General features: G+C 43.7%; 2 protein-coding genes across 4 annotated transcripts in view; one reads left to right on the forward strand and one right to left on the reverse strand.

The window, feature by feature from the left end:
• The window catches only part of LOC143934146 (uncharacterized), a 159,181-nt gene extending 157,058 nt beyond the window's left edge, over positions 1 to 2,123 (forward strand). For all 3 annotated transcript variants that reach the window (XM_077457509.1, XM_077457511.1, XM_077457510.1), the window contains one exon: positions 1,642 to 2,123. In XM_077457509.1, coding sequence (XP_077313635.1) covers positions 1,642 to 1,731 — 90 coding nt within the window. In that variant the 3' untranslated portion in view covers positions 1,732 to 2,123. The remainder of the gene's footprint in view (positions 1 to 1,641) is intronic.
• A 13,411-nt stretch (positions 2,124 to 15,534) lies between these two features.
• Positions 15,535 to 21,505, reverse strand: LOC143934148 (ferritin light chain, oocyte isoform-like). The gene is made up of 4 exons (XM_077457512.1): positions 21,282 to 21,505; positions 18,953 to 19,099; positions 16,699 to 16,824; positions 15,535 to 15,815 (listed from the first exon to the last, which is right to left on the reverse strand). The coding sequence occupies exons 1-4, from the start codon at positions 21,381 to 21,383 to the stop codon at positions 15,657 to 15,659; spliced, it is 534 nt and encodes a 177-aa protein (XP_077313638.1). The 5' UTR covers positions 21,384 to 21,505; the 3' UTR covers positions 15,535 to 15,656.
• Between the last annotated feature and the right edge of the window lie 720 nt (positions 21,506 to 22,225).

Consider the following 22,225-nt stretch of genomic DNA (forward strand, 5'->3'; position numbering starts at 1 on the left):
CCCTGTTCAGAAGATTTCACCTCACTTTCTGTCCCAATGACAATTGGATTTTGAAAATTTTGTGTTGTTGTGGAAACAAAGATTGATGATAATGCTTCAGTGGAGACCCCTTTTTCCCACGGTAACTCTTAGCCCTTGTACACACGGTCAGAGATTCCGACAACCAAATCCGTCGGATTTTGTCCGAAACTGTTGTATACACGCGGTCGGACAAAGTTGTCGGAAAATCCGACGTGATGACGTTATTTCGTTACGACGGGACTACGTTCACACTAGTAGCCAATAGCTTTGGTGTAGGAATTTGATCAGAGCATGCGTGGCACTTTGTCCGATCGGAATTCTTTACACATGATCGGAGTATGTCCGATCGGAGCATTTTGTCAGAAAATTTTACCAACAAGTTGGAAAACTTGGTCCGTCGGATACTCCGACGGAAACAGTCCGATGTAGACCACACACAGTCGGAATATCCGACAAAACAGTCCGATCGGACACAATCCATCGGAATCTCCAACCGTGTGTACAAGGGCTTAGAGGAGTGAATTTTCCTTCCTAGGGGTAGATTTTCTCTCGCTTCCTGTTTTCTCCCTCCGTTTGTAAGTAGGAGTCGTTTGTAACTCGAATGTTTGTAACTCGGGGACTGCCTTTATAACAAACGATGTCTGTTTCAGTCTTCTTGAGTCTGATGAAAAAAATCATTCATATAGTTTGATATATATATTTATATTCAAATGAAAAGTGCAGACATAGTTTGCCAGTGAAGGAAATTAACCCAGTGCCTCAAAACTTAAAAGTGCAAACTACCTAACTATAATCCAGCTTGAGCCTGATGTATTCCATAAAAAAAGTTTTTTTCCAGTTTCAATAGGTTTTTATTGAAAAAATCCAACATTAATATATTTAAATGCAAAGAGGATCAGAGGTATGAAGCTCTCTTGGAGATACAAAGATGATCCAACCTTAGGGCAGAAATAATACAATATAATTACTATTTGAGATCCACAATAGCTAGGATCCTCCATTTACACCTCTGTTTACAATTCAGCTGAATTACCAGGCATAGGATAGAAGAGTACGAGAAGAGGGGGAAAGGGTAGGATAGGGTGTGGATAAGGGAAGAAGCAATACCAGTCAAAGCACCATCATGCTAAAAACCATCTTCCCTAACCTAGGTGGATGTTAGATGGTCCACAGAGAATCATCCAATAGTGAGTGATCCAAGGGGACCAACCAAATCTTTTAAGATTTCTTGAGTTTTAAATAATTTTTATTAATTTTACTTAAAAACATTACAAGACATACTATCAAATTCAACATACAAATACATACGTATTTCTTAGCCTTGTCATGAAATATAGTTGCCAGTTCTTCATTTATTAAATACAATGCCATTTTCTGGTTTGACTTGTGCAACCACCAGACTTTGGCCAGAGCTTGTTTGGCTGCCATGAAAATGAAAGATATGAGTCTGAATTGGTTGACAACACACCCCATTGGTTTGAAGTTGAGTAGACATTCATGTAAATTCTTAGGGATGTTTTGGACCAATAAAATGTAGAAAAGTTATTTTTTTTTATTTTTTTTATTTTTTTTACTAAAATGTTTCTGAATGTGGCATTCATTAATAATTTTATATTTCAGTCATTTTCAGATGAAATGGCAAAGATGATATTTCACATGAAGCAAACCAAGAGCAAAGTGCTGAACAGATGGAAACATCAAGCAGAATAAAGGGCGACAGAAAAGGAGTTGTAAGAAGTAACAGAAATGCTATCAAAGGACTTTACAACCCCTCAGGGGTTAACATTGTTGCTATTAATTTCCTCACATCTCAGCTACATACAATTACCCTATTTATTTTTTGTGTGCCCCCTCTAGTAGGAGAGATGGTTACAAAGTAAATGTATCTTGGTCAACCGCTGGCAGGTTGGTTGAGTCACCGTTATAATATGTACCTTGTAAACTCCAGCAGGGAGCATGTCACTCCACCCCCAATACAATTTATTGCTATCTTGGACGCCTGTAGTGAGGAAATATAGTGGCAGCCATTGCTGATCTCTTCTGAATACACTAGTTGCCTGAATTACTGACTACATGTATGCAGATTAAAAGTTCTGACTTCCCTGCTCTGCATGTTATTCACCAATGGAAGTCTCCGTAATGCTGTTGTGTTCCCCTTGCCAGATTTTGAGTAGGAATGTATGGAAGTGTGACCCTAAAAAATGGTCAAGTCAATAATGAGTAAGACAGGAGGAATGATGGATATTCTACTGAATCCTAAAACCTGAAACATACCCTACATTTCATGGAGGAAATTAACTTTTGTAGCCAAAAGGAATTCCACTAGAGCTGTATGCAATCTCAGATAATGGAGAAGCATCTCCTAAGTAACATCATGTGGTCTTATCATATCTGTTAAAATGTACAAAGAGAGGGCACTTTTAAGGGTACACTATTTGTCGGTGGGCACGAGTATAAGAGTCAAGACATTCTCACCTTATAGGTCAGCTGCCTTACCACTTATACTGTATGACAGCCAAGAATGTTGGTATCAAATGTGGGTATCAAGGTTTCTCAGTGGCTGCATACAGTATACGTTCCTAGAGAAACCTTAATACCCTCATCTGATGGGATAAAGCATTCTTTCCTGTCATACACTATAAACAGTTTTGCAGCCAATCAAAAAAGGTAAGCATATTTTGACCCTTTTGCTTGTGTCAACCAAAAATTTTTTCCCTTAGAAGTGTCTTCTGTTTACCTATTTTTACTGGGTACTGCATTTCCACTTGGCACATTTTTAACAACCCATTAATTGCATGGGGCTGCCAAACTCACAGGAACATGGAAAAAGTATGGCAGATGTGACTTTTAAAATAGCGGCTCACCAAACTGTAGGGTAGTGCAGTACAATGCAATTTGGTGGTCATAATTACAGCACATCTGCGACATGCATCGTGGTGCCATTAATAATTAATGGTAACCACACTTGTCTGCAGGAAACTTGTACCCACAGGAAAGTCTAGACCCGGTGAAGATGGTAGCCCTGTCAGTAGTGACAGCATGCTGCTAGAGGGTTTTGTTTTAAAGTAAGTCTCTTATAATGTGCCAGTATGCAACATACTAGCACATTATGACATACCCCGTCCTTAAACACATTGAGGTAGTTTAATAAAGACAAACAGACTGTGCACTTTGCAAGTGTAGTTTCTCCAGAGCTTAACAAATTAGGTGAAGCTTCGCTTTGCAAAGAATACCCAAATACATTCAAGGAAAATACATTTTTGCTTGTACATGGTTGGATGATATAAGTAAACAAAGCACCCCCCCCCCCCCCTTTTACTAAGCTCTGGAGCAACTGCACTTGCAAAGTTCTCAGTCTATTTGCCTTTAATAAATCAACCATGTTGTCTCAGGGGGGATTCTTTGGTCAGTTGTCCCCCATTTATTAGTACCTGGGACATTTCTTGTACTCGGTTTACAAAATGGGAGAATGGAAGACCCTGCTGTAAACAGACTCCTAATTTCTTCTACCACCTCTCCTGTAGGGGATTACCTTTTCCCCTCCAGTCTGTAGCATAGGTTTCCCCCCTCCTTTCCTTTGCAGAAAAGTAGATGGAGCCTGTCTCTCAGCTTAAATTCGATCAAACTGCAGAGGAAGCAGAGGGTGACAAACTGTTTGCAAGATGAGGCACCCAATGCATCTGATGATCCCTTATATCAAAACCAACAGTTAGTGTTAGGATTGTCTCCTGTAGTATGTCTGCAGTCTCTGACCGTCTCCTGTAGTATGTCTGCAGTCTCTGACCGTCTCCTGTACCATGTCTGCAGTTTCTGACCATCTCCTGTATTATGAAAACAGGGTGTGTTTCAAGGACGGCCTATACTACATCACTCAGCGCCAGATGCAGGAAACCAGAGATCAAAAAATATATATATAACCCAAAAGTTATGATCCGTCAAGTTATTACAAAAGTAACAAACAGGTCAGAACATTAGCAGCTGTTTTAAAAGTATAGCAGTTATATAACAAGTAATACAGAAATTAATCAATGCGAACTCTGAAAATTTCAGTATTAAAACAGCGCTCTAAATAAAATCCAAGAAATAACCATATAAAGTTAAAAAGTTAAAGCGGGGTTCCACCCTAAAGTAGAACTTCCGCTGATCGGAACCCCCCCCCCCCCTCCGGTGTCACAATTGGCACCTCACATGGGGGGGGAGGGTGGAGATACCTGTCAAAGACAGGTATTTACACCCACTTCCGGGCATAGACTCCCGTGGGAGTCTATGTCATTTCCTATCCTGCCGCGCTGTCTGCTGGGACACACACGGGGCCCAGTGACAGCGCGGACAATTCCTATTGCGCTGCGCGACTCGCGCATGCGCAGTAGGGAACCGGGAAGTGAAGCCGATTCGCTTCACTTCCTGATTCCCTCACCTAGAATGGTGACGGCAGCAGCCGAGAGCCGAGCGATCGATCAGCCTCGGCTGCCGGCATCGCTGGAACCCGGGACAGGTGAGTGTCCATTTATTAAAAGTCGGCAGCTGTAGTATTTATAGCTGCTGGCTTTTAATATTTTTTTTTTTTAGGTGGAATCCCTCTTTAAAAAGGAAGAGTCCTTAATGTGCAGAAAAGGTGACTGTAGTGGTTTATTCAACGTTTCAAGGTGATAACGGTTGTTGTTTCAAAGTGCTAAGGCCCATACACACGATCGGACTTTTTGACAACAAACATGCAAATTAGCTGTTTTGGAGCAACATCCGACCGTGTGTATGCTCCATCGGACAAACTTTTTCAGTTTTCATCAGACTTTTGTTGGCTGTTGCGAACGGACAAACTTTCTGGCAACAAAAGTCAGATGGAGCAAAGTCTGATTGTGTGTACAGAAAACCATAGGACTTTTGTACAAAGTACAAACACGCATGCTCAGAACCAATGCAAAACATCAGACAACAATACAGAAGTTTACCAAAGGTGGCGGGAAAGAGCAGAAAAAACACGTGATTTGGTGGAAGTTGGCTGAAAAAGTCCTGCAGTGTGTATGCAATACAAGTTCAGGGCCGACGCCCTTTGTACAAAAATCCACAGGAACGTTTGTACAAAGTCCGATCGTGTGTATGAGGCTTAAGTATCACTTCCACCAGATAATGGCAGGATTTCACCGCGTGTAACACGTCCCCCTTAGGGGGTTAAACTCACCAGACAAAGTTGAGCAAAAAGCCTTAAGGAGGTATTCCCTCTCTAGGTATCCAAAATTCATACGTCATCCACTAGGGTCCAGCTTTCAATAGTGCTCCACAAATATCATAAAATAAAGCAGAGTTTGCACATAGCGTAATCTCATTTATTTTAAAGTAAATTGCACAAGCTAGTAAATAACCCCATATGATAATCTGCGTACATTGTTACAATTGAAAAACAGCATTAAAAGTAGTGTGTTTACCGTGTCTCCTAACGCCAGGGTCATCAGCATGTGTTCCTCTGCAGACACTATGGGTGACTTCCTGGATCTTGGTTAGCGGTGGAACGCACTCGTCACTTCCGGGAACGTCGTGTAGGCCACGCCCTGTCGCGTTTCGTCACTTCCGACTTCAACAGAGGGCGTGGCCACACGACACAGGAGGCAAGCTTATATCGCCCCGTCCACCGCCTCCGCAACCAATCACACGCTGTCTAGCAAGCATGACACCGCACATCTCCATGGCAACCAGACGCGATCAGCACTGCACACAGCGGGGGACAGAGCAAAACATCCTGTCCACCACTACGGGTACCGATCGCACGCTGTCTAGCAAACCCGATGCTGCACATCGTCATGGCAACCATCTCCTGTATTATGTCTGCAGTCTCTAACCATCTCCTGTAGTGTGTGTGTGCAGTCTCTGACCGTCTCCTGTAGTGTGTCTGCAGTCTCTGACCATCATCTTCTGTAGTATGTGTGCAGTCTCTGACCATCTTCTGTAGTATGTGTGCAGTCTCTGACCATCTTCTGTAGTATGTGTGCAGTCTCTGACCGTCTTCTGTAGTGTGTCTGCAGTCTCTGACCATCTTCTGTAGTATGTGTGCAGTCTCTGACCGTCTTCTGTAGTGTGTCTGCAGTCTCTGACCGTCTTCTGTAGTGTGTCTTAGGCTTGTGCAATTCGTTTCGTAACGAATCGAAATTCGGCCGAATTTTGTATCTTTCGGACATTCGGATGCATCCGAATGTCCGAATAAAAAAATAACAAATTACAACGAATACGAAAGAAATATAACGAATGAATTCGACATGATTCGAAATTATTTCACCTGCATTCGAAATTTTTTCAACATGATTCGACATTCTTTCAACCGCATTCGAAAATATTTTGTGACCCGACTTTAGGGCCATGTATCTCGGCGTCACTTGGTGCTAGACACTTCAAATTTGCATATGTTGTATTGCTAGTATTATCGTGTTTGCATACCAAATTTGGGGTTTCTAGCTATAAGTGACCCCGAGATATGGGGCCCCAAAATCGGGTCGCAAAATGTTATTAGTTATTAGAGCAGAGAATGACATTTTGCGACCCGATTTTGGGGCCACATATCTCGGGGTCACTTAGAGCTAGAAACCCCAAATTTGGTATGCAAACAAAATGGTACTAGCACTACAACATATCCAAATTTGAAGTGTCTATGACCAAGGGACCCCGAGATACATGGCCCTAAAGTCGGGTCACAAAATATTTTCGAATGCGGTTGAAATAATGTTGAATCATGTTGAAATCATTTCGAATGCAATGATTCGACATTATTTCAACTGCATTCGAAATGATTTCAACATGATTCAACATTATTTCAACCGCATTCTAAAATATTTTGTGACCTGACTTTAGGGCCATGTATCTCGGGGTCACTTGGTGTTAGACACTTCAAATTTGGATATGGTGTAGAGCTAGTATTATTGTGTTTGCATACCAAATTTGGGGTTTCTAGCTATAAGTGACCCCGAGATATGTGGCCCCAAAATCGGGTCGCAAAATGTCATTCTCTGATCTATTAACTAATAACATTTTGCGACCCGATATCTCAGGGTCACTTATAGCTAGAAACCCCAAATTTGGTATGCCAACACAATAGTACTAGCACTACAATATATCCAAATTTGGAGTTTCTAGCACCAAGTGACCCCGAGATACATGGCCCTAAATTTGGGTCACAAAATATTTTCGAGTGTGGTTGAAATAATTTCGAATCCGGTAGAAATATTTTCGAATTTCGTTGAAATATTTTCGAATGTGGCCGATTTTTCGAATTCGGTAGAAAACTAAACGAAATCCGAAAACGAATTTAAGGAAGTTAACGAATATAACTAAACGAAATGAATGAATTAACGAATTAAAACGAAGCGAAACTAAACAAATTTTTTCCTTTTGCACATGTCTAGTGTGTCTGCAGTCTCTGACCATCTCCTGTAGTATGTGTGCAGTCTCTGACCGTCTTCTTTAGTGTGTCTGCAGTCTCTGACCATCTCCTGTAGTGTGTGTGCAGTCTCTGACCGTATCCAGGTAATAAAATAAAAAAAAATAAAAAATATATATATATATATATATATATATATATATATACACATACACACACACAGTATCTCACAAAAGTGAGTACACCCCTCACATTTTTCTACAATGTAAAGTAGTGAGTAAACAGCTTGTATAACAGTGTAAATGTTCTGTGTGTGTGTGTATAATATATATACTATACACAGACATACAGGTACACTGACATCATACAGGTATGTAAGTATAGGCCAGGAACCGTAGTGAAGCATAGGTGGAGGGCTTACATGATGGGGTTTGGACAGAGAAGGCTGGGAAGAAAAGGGTTAATTAAGATAGTAAGAGCAGGGGGAGGTCAGAAAGGTGGTGTGGTCTAAAGAAAAGGGTATTGGTGGAGGATAGGGTGGGGTAGAGTGGTCCCTAGTGGGTTGCTAGGTGGGGTGTGGGGAGCCCTGGGAGCAGTTGCAGTCAGGACAGCTATCCAGGGACATTCTCAGCCATCAGGTAGTTGATTTGCTATGGAGGATTTGGAGGCCATGCTGTCCACTTTTAGAGCGGCTGCGGTCGCCAACGGACCGCAGTGGCTGCGTACCCAATTGGAGGGTATTTTGCCGGGGTCAGGACAGGTGGCTAATACGTCTGCCCCTGTCTGACAACGTGCTAGGAGGTCACGGCCTCCTGAGTGTCTGAGCCCACAATTGACCCCAAGGGGTTGTCGCCGCGCTGGGAGCCCTGTGCAGGACCCTTCAGCCTCCGCGCCTAAGAGAACGCCCTCGCAGGTAGTGACTGGTGCAGTTGCAATTTTTATGTAGTGTCAATCCATAATTTGTTAATTAAAAGATTAAAGAGCTTGACTTGTTGTTTTGTTAGCTGTCTTTTCTGTTAAGGTTATCTGAAAGATGGGTTTCAAATGTTTTGACGGGGTGCAGTTTCAGTGCTTGCCATAGGCGCCATTTTCACTAGATACACCTCTATGGATTACTGTACTATACACATCGTCGACAACAGTGGCACGGCTTAAACCCAGATTTGCCATGTCATAGCTGTGCCAGAGGGATGGGAGTGAAGCCCTGTCACATTTTACGAGCATTCCACTTTTTCAGCACAATGGTATTTTTCATTACAATGAAGCAGCCCGAGTCTTATGTCTGTTAGTTTCATTTATTTATTGTATGTATAATATATAGAATTTTTGTTTTTTCCATAACCCATGGCTGGAAGTTTAGTGTAAACTGTGATTGGAGCAATATAAATGTTAGAAAATATAGCCGCAAATAAACTTTATTGTAACACTGTATGGTGTTTTTTTTAAGCTGCAAAGTTTCAGGAAGAATTTGACACATCCGCTGTAATCATAATCACCGCAAAGAATTTCCCAGCTGTTTTTACATTATTCTTTTATTTATTTTTTTATCAAGGAGGGAAAAACTGCTTTAACCATTTGCCTAATGGGCACTTTTACCCCCTTCCTGCCCAGGCCAATTTTCAGCTTCCAGCGCTGTCAATTTTGAATGACAATTGCTCGTTCATGCAACACTGTACCCAAATAAAAATGTTCTTTTCACAGAAATAGAGCTTTCTTTTGGTGGTATTTATTTTTTGTGCTATAAATCTAAAATGGCAAAAATTGAGAAAAAGGTTTTTCCATGTTAAAAAAAAGTCAACATTATCAGGAAATGGCTTACAGTTCCTAATTTCGTTAGAGATGTATAAACTGGCAAGTGAGGTATGCACATCCATAAATAAAAAAAATGGAAATAAGAAAGAAAAAAAAAAACAACATACTGGGTAAACATATATCTTAATACAGACAATGCATAGGTTCAAACCTCCGCATGTTTCATTGTTAAACTTCAGTTGAATGCATGAAGGGAGTAGAATCAAATAGTAGAAATCTTAAAATAGTTATGTCAGGTGGGTTGCATTCAGGGGTGGAGAAAAAAAAAAGTCCTATCAGAAACTGAGAATATCCCAGTGTGCTTCTCACATCTGCTGATAATAGGGCACCATAGTGCCTAACCAAACACAATTAAACCTTCAGAAGAGAAGATAGGAGGTCAAAGGGAGGAGGTGGGGGAAGAAGCGAGAAAAGGGTAAAGAGAGGAGAGCGTAGATGTCCCATTGGGTTTAGTCTAGAGCCTACTGAGGTATCAATGGGATATGCATGTATTCAGCCCATGGTTCCCATGTTGCCTCAAACCGAGTCGTGTCCTGTAACATGCTAACCATCTTCTCCTGGGCCATGATCCATGAGTGTTTCTTGTGCCATGGCAAAACAGAAAATAAGTCGCTTCCAGGCTCTTGCTATTGTCAATTCAGCCCCCAGGAAAATAAAATGGATCAGTCATCTCTTACTTTTGGAGGCCTTTTCTATAGGAAAGTTTATTAAGGCTACTTGAGGGGACATGTGACCTTTCGTATTATAGTAAAAATGTTCTGAACATTCTCTGAAGCAGAGGGGTGAGACCGATGGGTAATATCTTGCTAACCTTGTAGGAACCAGATAACATGTCATCACCTTAAGGTCTGCTTCTATCGGAGAGACATTTAGGATGCCTCGGTAGGCACATGAGAACGCGCTATACCAATCCTCTAGGTCCCACTCCAGGGACAGGCCTTTCTCCCATTTTGTCATGGTAGCTAGGTTTTGAGTTGACCCTAGATAGTGACTCGTAAATCACAGAGATCCTTCCTCACTGCTCCATGGCCTGGCCACACCATTGTTCATGAGGTGTAATGTTGGGTAGGGAGAGTTTGGATACAAGGAGTGTAAGAAATGGGGAAATTGGAGGAATCTAAACTTCTCTGTCCAGGGCATTTTGTGTTTGCTAATGCTGGGTGAGTGGGCCCCTGGAATTAAAAAAAGGTGACCAATCCTGTACAACCCCTTGTCCAGCCACCATTGGAAAGATTTTATATTGATTCCTGGGGGAAATTGAGGGTTCTGAAAAAGGAGGGAAAGTGTATGTATCTGAGAGATTAACTCTGTATGGTTCTTAAGACCTTCTCACAAGGTGAACGAGTGGGAAAGTGTTGGAGATAGGATCACAGGGCGCTTCTGAGGGAGACACCACAAGAGGTAGCGCAGGGTATAATTCGGTACTGCCTGCTATTCCATATGCACCCAATCAGGTTTGGCTGTGCAAAAGTTGATGGCGGAAATCTGAGCCAGCTGGACAGCTTGGTAGTACCCATATTAGATTAGTTAAACCTAGTCCCCCTTTGTGTCGGGATCGCAAGAGGACCCCTTTAGTTACTCTGTGACCCTTTGCACCCCAAATGCGACAATTGTGTCTTTAAACGTCCACAAGCAATCACTGTTGATGTGTATGGGGAGTGAGTGAAATAGGTAAAGCAGACATGGAAGCAGGGTCATCTTGATAGAGTGAATTCACCCTAGGCAAGAAAGGTTAAGGCGAGTCCAACAATTGAGGTCTGATTCTAGTTTTTTTTTTTTTTTTTTTTTTTTTTTTTTAATGTAAAGCTGAGGTAAGTTGGATGAATATAGGTTGTATATCCTCCTGGGGATATGAACCCCTAGGTAGGGAATGGAGGAGTCATGCCAAGAGAAGTCAAAGTGGTCTTTTATTCTGGAAAGAAAGGAGTCTTGTATATTGATGTTAGCGGGTTGGGCTTTAGACATTTACCCGTCAACCAGAAATACTGCCAAATTCAACTAGGAGACCTTTGCTGTTGGGAAGGGAGATAAGTGGTGAAATAAGAGGCGGTCGTCTGCAAATAAAGCACACTCATGGGTCTGGGTGCCACATTGTACTCTGGATATTGGGGTGGATCCCACCAGCGATTTCTAGAGTTTCAATCGAATATTGCGAATATCGGTGTGGGGGGAGGGAGCGATAGGGGCAGCCCTGTCTCCTGCCTTTGGATATCAGGAAGGGATCTGATTAATAGCCCTCAAGTCACACCTGAGCTTCAGGTGATGAGTAAAGTGCAGTTGAAATGTTAGTGAAGCTCATTCTCACAGCGCAAAATAGGGAGGAATTCACCAAAACCTGGCAGTGGTGGAGTATGTTTATACACTCAGCCGAGGGCCAGGCCCTGAGAGGCTCTGCTACTGACACATGAGCTAATGCAAAACAGTGGTACACCACATAGGTATTGACACAAAGCCCTGCAGCTATAGCTATAACTAACCATAACACCCCCACCGCCCGACACTCCATGATCGTGGGACACACCGTCCCCCTCTACCACCCTCCCTCACCCGCTATCCCTCTTCTCTTCCCCTCCTTCTCTACTACTCTAATTCCATTACATCCCCCCCCATATTGGGGGGCTAAATAAATGTAGGCAATTAAAAAAAAAAAAAAGCAAACCAGGGAATGAGCCCATGGGACTGCAATATTCCACACCATCACAATATGTTGTCTATTGATGTCAATGATACTCTTAATGGAGACACGATGTTGCATCACCAGTTTTGTAATTTGTAACCACTGTATGTTATGTGGAGAATCTAACCTACTGGTCCATGTGGACCTTGTTCCTGATATAAACAATTTAAAAAAAGTTAGTAAAGTGATGACTTTTCTTCATTTCTTTTATATAATTTTGCAACCAAATAATCGCTCTATAAATTTAGTCCAAATTGTATTCCTCTACATTTCTTTGTTGAAAATAACACAAATCAGTGTTAGTCTGTAGGAAAGTTATAGCGCCTACAAACTATGGCATGTCTGACATAGTGACAGCCTAATTTGTTGAGGGCCAAAAACAGGACAGTACAAACCCCCCCACAAATGATCTTTTTTAAAATTAGACAGTCTGAAGTATTTAGTAAGAGGTATGGTGCATATTTTGAAGTTGTAATTTTTGGCCACTACTTTTTTTTTCTACTTTCTTTAGTGCAGTACAGCGTCATAACTGGTGTGGTAGTGACCGGGGACCACATGTAAATAAAAATAAATTAGTGTTACTTACTGGTACCTATGGGAGACCTTGGCTCCTCCCTTCTCAGGAAACACCGCCCAGTCCAGATTTAAAAGCATGATTCCCTGGGTTCTTCAAGAGAAACTCTAGCCAGCTGGGGAGACCATAACACATCATACACCATAAATTACTCTTTGATGGTTCCAGAGTCAGAAACCCAAAAGGAAACCAACCAGGGTGGGTACACGGTGCTGTCCTGAAAGACTCCTGGAAAAGATGTTACCAGTAACTAATTTTCCCATAGCATCTTTCAGAACAGCCACCTATGAGAGGATAAGCAAGCACTTACCCTTAGAGTGGGACTTCGGCATGCAGGACCCTGTGTCCATAGAGCCTGATCCCTTTGCTGACAACTTAAACCTGTAATGTCAGGTAAAAGGGGAGCAAGCTGAACCACATTGACACTGCACAGATCTGGCACGATGTAGCACCAGCCTCTAAGATCTCCCTAACATATAGGCTTGTCTGATGGTTAGCTTATGCCATCTTGCCCAGGTACTGCTAGAGATTTTAATCCTTACTTTAGTCCCTGCAAAAGAAAAGGGAAGGAATCCTCTTAGACACAAACCAAAAGTTCAAAGGAAAGTCCAACGAGGGCCTTCAATAAGTAAAATTAGGTCCTGGAAACCGCAGACCTAAAACCCGGTCCAGCTGCTGTAACTCTTCCAAGTCTTAGGTAAGTGCAGCAAAAAAAAAAAATAAATACAACCTTGAGATCTATAATTGCTGCCTTTTAGTAGCCACACCACCAGGTTCCCAGAGCCCTCAGGACTGAGAACCGTGGTTCTTTAAGCAGAGTTCCAGAAAAAAAAAAAAAAAAAAAAAAAAAGTAACATTAGCTGCATTCAATAGAATTAACAACCTTTGGAAAAAAAACATTTTTTTTACTCTCCTTTTCAGGTCTGTTGCTAGGGGGTCCCTCCTAATCTGCCTCTTCCTCTCCAGGGCACCTGTCACTTCCCTTGGCACCCATGCTCCTGGGAGATCTCATTTCCCAAGAGTCACTGGGCAGCGCAGAGGGATTTGTTGCCATCACAACAGGGGTGGGCAACGTCAGAAGTGTACAGCGCATGCTGGTATTACAGCAGAACCGTAACCAAGGAAGTGTATGCTTGTGGGCTTCACCTGCCCACACTTAAGATGGGAATGCCCAAGCAATATAAGGCAACTTATTCTAAAATAGTAATGAAAGCGGCGCTATGTGAGAACAAGTGTTAATTTACCATTATAAGATAGAGTGATTAAAAAATAAAAAAATCCTATGTGGTTGGAACGCCGTTTTAAGCCCTATGTGATACAATGAGCAAGGCTGGAGTGTTCTCTGCCCACTGGTAAGACTGGGCGGGATGGAGGTTACAGCATTGCACTTGGGGAACACCAGCATCTACTCAAGAGTGCCATCCCTATACTGGTTTAGGGAAAGCATTGAGTCTTCACATTCTCTCGAAGTGAAAAAGGGTCCCTCCCCGAGGCCCCCCCCCCAGAGAGACCTTCCTTCTGTGTCAGCACCTAAAACTTCCTCTTTATGGGAGGAAACTCACGAACTCCAGGCAGGCAGTGCCTTGGCCCAGGACACAAACCAAGAACCCCATTGCTGCTAGGCAGACTCATGCTCTCCCCTCCCCACCTAGGAGCAGTGGCCACCCTAGGTCCGAGTGAGGTTCCCTGGTAGGGGACCCTAGAAACACCACCTCACCCATGGGAAGGCAGGGGTTAGCAAGCAAGAAGGGACCTGAACCCTCAACCTTCTGATCTGAAGTCAGATGCTTTATCCATTAGGCCACATGTTCTGCCAACCTAGCCTCCTGGTCTTAGCCATCCTTTGGATCTTTTGAGAAAGAAATGCATACGTGACCCAGGAACAGGACCAGACTGTGTTTCTCTTAAAAATAATTAGCCACCCCAGGCCCTCTGGAGAGAGAACCAACTCCCCCCCCCCCCCCCCCCGGTCATTTCAAGAACCCAGGGTTAACCGCTCTATACATGATGCAAAGGAGGTTGTTCAGGCAAGTCCCCGCCAAACTACCAAGACCCTCCAGAGGCAGGAATAAATGCATCTTACTAGGGTCTGGTCACCTGAAAGCCTTTAACCTTCCAATGCGACCATACAGGGTGCAACCCCCTGATCCCATAGGTTCCCTGGTTGGAGCCACCTGGTGGTCTTCCTGTGGCGATTGCCCTCCAGGTACCAACCAGGCCTGACCTCATTTAGTTTCCTATATCAGGGTGATGGCCACATCCAGCAACCCTGTAACTTTAAACACTATTGAACATGCAGGGTGCTAGCCTGGTTGGGATTTGAACTCATGAGCTCGGTGCTCCTGGTTCATGAGTGCATGCCACCCAGCCAATGTGCCAAGTATAGCAAAATTCCAGCTAGTCTTTGGAGCATGGCAAGACACCCACACAAACACAGGGATAACCCACAACCTTTGATGCATGTACTGGAATGTTGGAGGATCTGTGCTAGGCAGAAGTGCCAGCCATCCAGGCCTTCTCCCGTGGGTAGCCTCACCAGACCACCCCTCAGGGAACAGATTCTCAGCCCCATCGAACCAGTGACCCCAGAGCTGAAGTGTTAACTGCCTCACCGTTGCTGCCCAACTTCCACCCCTGAAGGGGTGACCGGCAGAAAAGGGCATGAGCCTTACGCAGCTGGTAAGGCACAGTCTGGGGCTGTGGGATTTACTGCTCGACTCGCAGGCAACCCTGTTTTAACTGATGCAGGGTGATCAGTGTCTGCCCTGGGACCTTCCCTACTCCACCAGGCCAGTAGGGAATCACAAAACCACTAGCACCCAGGTCCCATGTGCCTCCCCTCTGACCACCAAGAGGGAACCCCCACCTATGGAACTGCAGGTGACAGTTAAGGGGTCTGCAATGCTAGGATGGCCACAGCCTCTGACAAACTAGCCGTGAAAAGGATGGTCCTGCCTCTGGAGCCTCCTGTGCGACCCTTCCGGCTCAAGATTAAGTGCAACTAAGGTTAACCTTTACCCTTTAAGCACCACAGGCGTTAACAAGCAAGTGTTACCAGCATCTCAAATGATGTAAACCACACAAAACTTTGATGCTAGTACGTTTTATTCATATTTCAGAGCATTTCACCCCTCAAAAATTTGATTTTAACACAAGAGCACTAGCACAGATTGAATTAGAACATCTGCCAGCCATTAGGAGCGGGAAGCTCAGTCACTGTCCTCGCCCAGGGTCAGTTTATCAAAGAGGTATTCTCCCAGGCCATTCTCTGCCGCCTTCACGTGTCTCAGGTTTGTAAGGTGATCTCCCAACTTCTTTATCAGTTTCACCTCCTTCTCCAGGAGTTCAGTCTCCAAGAAGTCACACATCTGTCAGAAAACAGAACAGACTGGTCATTTCTTCTTTACCCTCCCTAACCAACTCTAACAGTCAGGCTACCTTTAACAGTTCTGCAAATGCTAGGTTTACTAGCTGGCATGTTAATAGCTTCAGGTCACTAGTCTAGATTAAGTGGGCAGATACATTTTGACCCTTCTGATCTGCACACTTGTTCCAGGTCAACAGCACAGTCATTTACCTGTATCAGTGATGGCAAACCTTGGCACCCCAGATGTTTTGGAACTAAATTTCCCATAATTCTCCACTACACTGCAGAGTGCTAAAGCATCATGGGAAATGTTGTCCCAAAACATCTGGGGTACCAAGGTTCACCATCATTGACCTATATGCTTGGGTCAACTGATAGAGCTACAGAGTGGTTTTAATGTACAAAAGGTTTGTAGCGGAGCAGGAAAATATAAACCTACACATTAGGACAAGAGTTCTAGTCAATTTAACTAGTGCTCTGATCATATTTAGTCAGCTCAGCATGCAGGCTTAAATGACCCTGGGTTCTGTGGGGATAAAGAGCATCTCAAATAAGTTTGGCTTTAAACCAAGATCTCATGGCTTTGTGTGTCCAGAACTTTGAGATTTATCCTGGTGACATCACCAAAATGCATTTGGGGGGAGGATGAAATGTACATTTTTTGCACCTTTGTGAAAAGGATTGATGACAGGACAAGTTTAAAAGTCTTCCAAATGAGCACACTTGTTCTGGTGACAGTTGGGGAGGATTTCCCCAAGTCAAAGAAAGAAAAAAAAAAAAAAAAAAAAAAAGTGACATTTTTTCCTAGCTTTGGAAAGCACCACTCTGGTGAGGTTCCTTCACTTCCTGTCTCAAGAAACAGGACACAAGAACTTCAAACTTACATGAGGGTCAGCGTGTTCTGTGGCAGTCTTATGGAGTTCCAGCAATGCCTGGTTTACCGTTGTCTCAAGTTTCAGGGCATTTTCCATAGCCTTTGTTCCATTCCCCCATTCATCAGCCTCTGGCTTCTAAAACAGCACACATTTGCTAACGTAAATTATATTTGTACATTAAAGCATAATTTCATATAAAAGAAATAACTGGTAAAAGTAGGTTATAGGTACCCAGATGTCAGTTCTTGCAAAGCAAGCCCCAGAAACTTTGTAATGGATCTCCCATATCCATGGCCCTTCAATAATGGGGTGTCCTGTCGGATAGGGTCCGCTGTGTACTGCACGTGCGCAGTACACAGGACAACCCAATTCCGAAAAAAAGCCGAAGATGAACGGCGCCTGCGCCGCGAGTCCAGGTTCTAGCCCCACCATCCAAGTGGACATAGAGCTAAAATAAAAAGAGCTGAGTGAAGCAAGGCCGTGCTCGAAGCGTTATGAGCCCGCGAGGGGCCCTCTAATATAGGCAGCCCTATGTCCACTTGGATGGTGGGGATTGCACCTCGACTCAGTCGCTATTCATCTTCGGAGATTTTCCAAATTTCCTTCTGCTCAGTACGGGGCGGACACTTTGATGGCCGGACTCTATGTCAGAACAGGGGAGGCTTAAAGTGGGTGTAAAGGCACACACCAGGATAGACAGCTAGCCAGCTATATTTTTTATTAAACACAAGTGTGAGCCTAAAATCCCTGTAGACCCCTTTCACACCACATCTCCCATGGCGTGGGCGGTAAAACGCCGCTATTTTTTTGTGGCGTTTTACCGCTGGATTTGCAGCGCATTTCGGCCACTAGCAGCCAAGAAAGGGTTAAAACTGCCGGCAATAGCAGGGTTTTGACGGCGGTATTACAGCGCTGCCCCATTGATTTCAATGGGGAGCAGTAGTGGAGGAGCGTTAAACACACTGCTCCAAAGAAGCTGCTGGCAGGGCTTTGCCTGATGTCCTGCCAACGCACCACTGTAGTGTGAAAGCCCTCAGGCTTTCACACTACAATGGTGCAGCTTTTTTAGGGCTGATTGCAGGCGCTATTTCAAACGCTATAGTGCCTGCAAAACGCCCTTGGTGTGAAAGGGGTCTTAACCACTTTGACACCTTTCTGCCCAAGCCAATTCAGATTTCAGTGCTGTCGCAATTTGACCGACAATTGCGCAGTCATACAACACTGTACCCAAACATTTTTTTCATCATTTTGTTCCCACAAACAGCTCTCTTTTGGTGGCATTTGATTACCTCTGCGGTTTATTTTTTTGCGAAAAAAAATATAAAAACCAAGTCTTTGTCTGTTAAAATGTTTTGTAAATAAGCAAGTTTCATGATGGGCACTGACATGGCTGGCACAATTTGCGCATCTGTATGGCCATCCACATGTTTCCCCCTTCCTTGGTGGTCTAGTGTGGGCATACGAGAGGGGGCTGCGCTGATAATCAGCACAGGCCCCCCCCCCCGATTGGCTTGTGTCTGGCAGACACGAGTGAGGAAAAGCCAATCAACGGCTTTTCCGGTTGACATCGTCATGATAACTGAACCACTGCCTGCCTATCATTTTGCTGTAGGACAGGCAGGAAGTGGTTAAAAGAGTTGTAGAGGTAGAAGGTTTTTATATTAATGCAGTCTATGTATTAAGATAATATACCTTCTGTGTGTAGCAGTCATTGCGCCCCCCAGTACACCGATTGGAGGAGACAGTATTGGCTCCCGCGGCTGTCAAAGTCAGTTAGTAGAGGGAGCAGGACTCCATTTTTGAATGGATACACAAAGCTCTGACTCGGCTTGGGTCCCCCCTGTAGCAAGCTGCTGGCTGAGGGGCACGGAGCAGCAAAGTGGGACCCAAGCTTCTCTGTGCAAAACCAACTGCACAGAAGTGGCAAGTATAGCATTTTTTAACACAGGCGAGCCTTTACAATTACTTTAAGTGATGTCATATGACCAGCAGAAGCTGGAGAATTAGTGTTCATGAAATCTAGGGAACAGAATTTACGTCATCTTACCCAGGATAATTGATACTGCTAGCAGGAACACTGCTAAGACCTGGCTCTCATGGCAGATGGAAGAAAAAAAAAAAAAAAAAAGCCAAGTAGGGAAGGGATATTAAATTTGGCCTACATGTGCAAAGGGAAGCTCCAGTAGAGCAGAGCCCCGCATTGCTGCAACTTGCCCCATCTCCAACCCTTTTAATATACAAACACCAGCACACCCTAGGCTACCTTGATGTCTTGAAGCACAATACGTCCTCCTCGCTTGTTCTGGAACTTCAGGAATTCCTCAGCTTGCTCTCGTTTCTTCTCAGATTGCTCACGAAAGAACTTTGAAAACTTTGCCAGTGCCACATCATCACGGTCAAAGTAAAAACCCTAAGAGGAGAAGATAATTAAAAATGGTAGACCTAGAAAGCCCGCCGCCCCCAAGCTTTCAGTTTTGACCGCTTTAAATTAGGTGGTTAGGACACGTGTGACCAATAATATGTTTTACAAGGGTTTTATCCAGCCAACTTCCATTAAGTTCATCAGGTTGTCTTAATGGCATTGACAAACCCCTTTGGTCTTCATCTCATGTTTTTCACTGCTTGAACATCTGTGCTTGGTTTCTTAAACACAGGTCAACTTTTTACAGACCATACTAATCCCATTAGGGAAACTATTTAAGAAAAATAAGGGAGGGGCAAAAAGCAGAGTATTAAAAGTACAATGTACCCCTGCAGAAGCCCATTGGAGGCTGAGAAACAAAATGGTTACACTTTTCTCCAGTTTCAGGGCATATCCATGCATCAGCCTCTGGCTTCTAAAACAATGCACATTGCTGGATTTAGATGGGGCGTGGGTAAGTGTTGGAATGCTGTACGAAGGTTTTTTTTACCTTTATGCATAAAAACCCCCTTAGCCTTTACATCCACTTGTAAGCAGTTAAGGTTCTGTGATCCAGCACTAGCTGATCACTCACCCAATTGGTTGGTTATAAGAAACCAAGGAAAACCTTTATCTGGAGGGAGACCAGAGGTGGATCTGGGAACCAAATTGCCTGCAGTTTTTAAAAAGGCATTTCTACAGTTAGGATTATATCATCCACCTGCCTTGCTGTACAGAAAAAACAAACAATGCATGTTAGGATGGCCATACAAGTGTTAACACATTTGACAATGTCAGAAACTTCAGGACATCATTTGAAAGCACTTAAACATTTAAATATGCTTTCAACCATAAGGGGATGCAGGGGTCACAATCGCAAACCCCGCCACTAGCTCCAGGGGGCCCCCCCAGCAGCCTCCCTGTCAGATTATGTCCTCCACAAAGGACAGCTCTGATCTGCCTTAGGGCCCCACAGCCATGCTCCAGTACTGGGCACCACAGCCCAGGATGGGGAAGTGTCTGTGCAAGCAACATTGAATGGAAAATGTGCTTAGCGAGACAAGAGAAGGAGAGTGCCTTCCTGTAGCCACGATGGGACCGAGATAAGACACTGCTCAGTGTCTCCTAGTCAGCAGCTGGGACTCTGTACCCCCCCCCCCCCCCAGGGATGTCCACTTACCCCTGAAAGTGCTAAAACAAATCCCTTAACACCTCCTCAGAGGACCCCTGAAGGGCTGCAAGCGCCAGATTTTGTGTTACATGTGTAGTGCTGGGCAAGGAGCTCTGCCAAGTGACCTGGCAGGGGGGGGGGGGGGGGTCTATGGCCTCTGATTCTCCAGTGGTAATCCTGGTCCTCTGATGTAAAGAGGAACTCAAAACTCTTAAGCCACTTTGAGTATCTTGGTGTGCAGTGGATGCATGGTGGAAGGTAATGGGGGGGGGCAGTTAACTTTTGCATCAGAGCCCACATGCTTCAAGCTACGCCTCTGCTTTCAATATAAGATCCTGGAATACATGGGAGTTTCCTAAATGAAAGTCCTAAATGTACACAACGTAACTGGATACTAGCAGCTATAGGTAATATCCAATTGGGGGATCGTCACAGCACACTGGAAGAGAATCAATGAGCTTTTTTCCCTGCTGGAGCAAAAATTTGATCATGTTTTGCTGGGATTTTTCACCTTCCTCTGGATCCGATTCCTCTTGTACCCAATTGTAATGTAACTAATGACTGCCCTCATGTTGTAAAGCACTGCACAAACTCTTGGCGATTATATGCTTTTCTCCTTTTGGTTGAACTGGATGGACTGATTAGAAATTCAATGTGATTTATGGGGGGGGGGGGGGTACACCCATCCCTGTATGCCCAGCATTAGATCACCTAAAAAGCACAAGGGACCAGACCTAGAAGATAGAGAGATTATATATATATTATATATATATATATATATATATATATACACACACACACACACACACACACATACACACACTGCAAACCTAAAGTAATACAGAATAATTTCCCATAGTAATAATGGAACATGCTTCACTCCAGTTTTGAGAAAGCATCCCTCATAAATATAACAGAATCACAGTAGAACTGGGAACAGCCAGGAATTAGAGGAATGAAATGACACAGAAGGTCAGGATACAATGTGCACAGATCCTGCCTCCATCCAGCGTGTCTCACCAAGGACTGGTAGGTATAGGATGCATGCAGCTCTAGGTTGACGATGCGGTTGACTCCAGCCTCGCTCTCCTGGTGGTAGTTCTGGCGGATCTGGCTGCTCATGGTGGATGAGATGGGTCGGTAGCGGTGATATGGCTCAGACTCCCGGGTTCCGTTCAATCACTGTTGAAGCAAGAACGCAATACCGATAGCTCTGTAAGACCAGAGCCTGCCGCTCCGCTTTTATACTAACACTGGGCGGGGCCTACCTGTCTGCACCACCCGACCCCGCCCACCCTCCTGTCCTCCTTGACAGGTAACCCCGCCCACTAAGCACAGCTCGGCCTACGTAGGAGGTTGGTATTATACACACATGTGCTGCCATTGCTTAGCTCCTTGCTGGCTGCAATTCTAATCCTCCCCTTTGAGAATGCCGATTGGCTGGTTACCATACTTGTGTTTTAGGTGCTGTTCACCTATACTGCAGTGACTTGCATTTTACCACATGGGGAAAATTGCAGGTTATTGCAAGGTCATGTAAAAAAAAACAATAGTTTACTATATCTTCTGTTCATCATACCAGAATGGTGGTGTCATGTGTGCATTAAATGCTACATGTATGCATTTTAATGCACCGCAATGCACTTAAATGCACATCAACACAATGCAAATCTACTGAGAAAGAAAAGTGTTCTTTTATTTTGTCCCTTACAAAGATCCATATAAACGCATGTCAACACACATCAACGCACGTTAAAAAAGACCGACAATTGTGAAAAAAGAACCCAATATTTTTTACTTTTGGCTATAAAACCTATCCAACAAAAAAATATAAAAAAAATTAAGTTTCTTCAATTTAGGCCAATATGTATCTACTACATATTTTTGGTAAAAAAATCCCAATAAGCGTACATTGATTGGTTTGTGCAAAAGTTATAGCGTCTACAAACTGTGGAATATTTTCT

This window comes from Lithobates pipiens, unplaced genomic scaffold (assembly GCF_037356315.1).
Source record: "Lithobates pipiens isolate NorthernLeopardFrog02 unplaced genomic scaffold, aLitPip1_a1.2 Scaffold_27, whole genome shotgun sequence".
NCBI classification, from domain to species: Eukaryota; Metazoa; Chordata; class Amphibia; order Anura; family Ranidae; genus Lithobates; species Lithobates pipiens.

Excerpts from the sequence above, each read along its gene's own strand:
- LOC143934148 (XM_077457512.1), bottom strand. The coding sequence starts at position 21,383 with ATGAGCAGCCAGATCCGCCAGAACTACCACCAGGAGAGCGAGGCTGGA. Across the intron at positions 19,100-21,281 it reads CCTATACCTACCAGTCCTTG|GGTTTTTACTTTGACCGTGA; the intron begins GTGAGACACGCT and ends TTCTCCTCTTAG. Across the intron at positions 15,816-16,698 it reads CAGAACACGCTGACCCTCAT|ATGTGTGACTTCTTGGAGAC; the intron begins GTAAGTTTGAAG and ends GTTTTCTGACAG.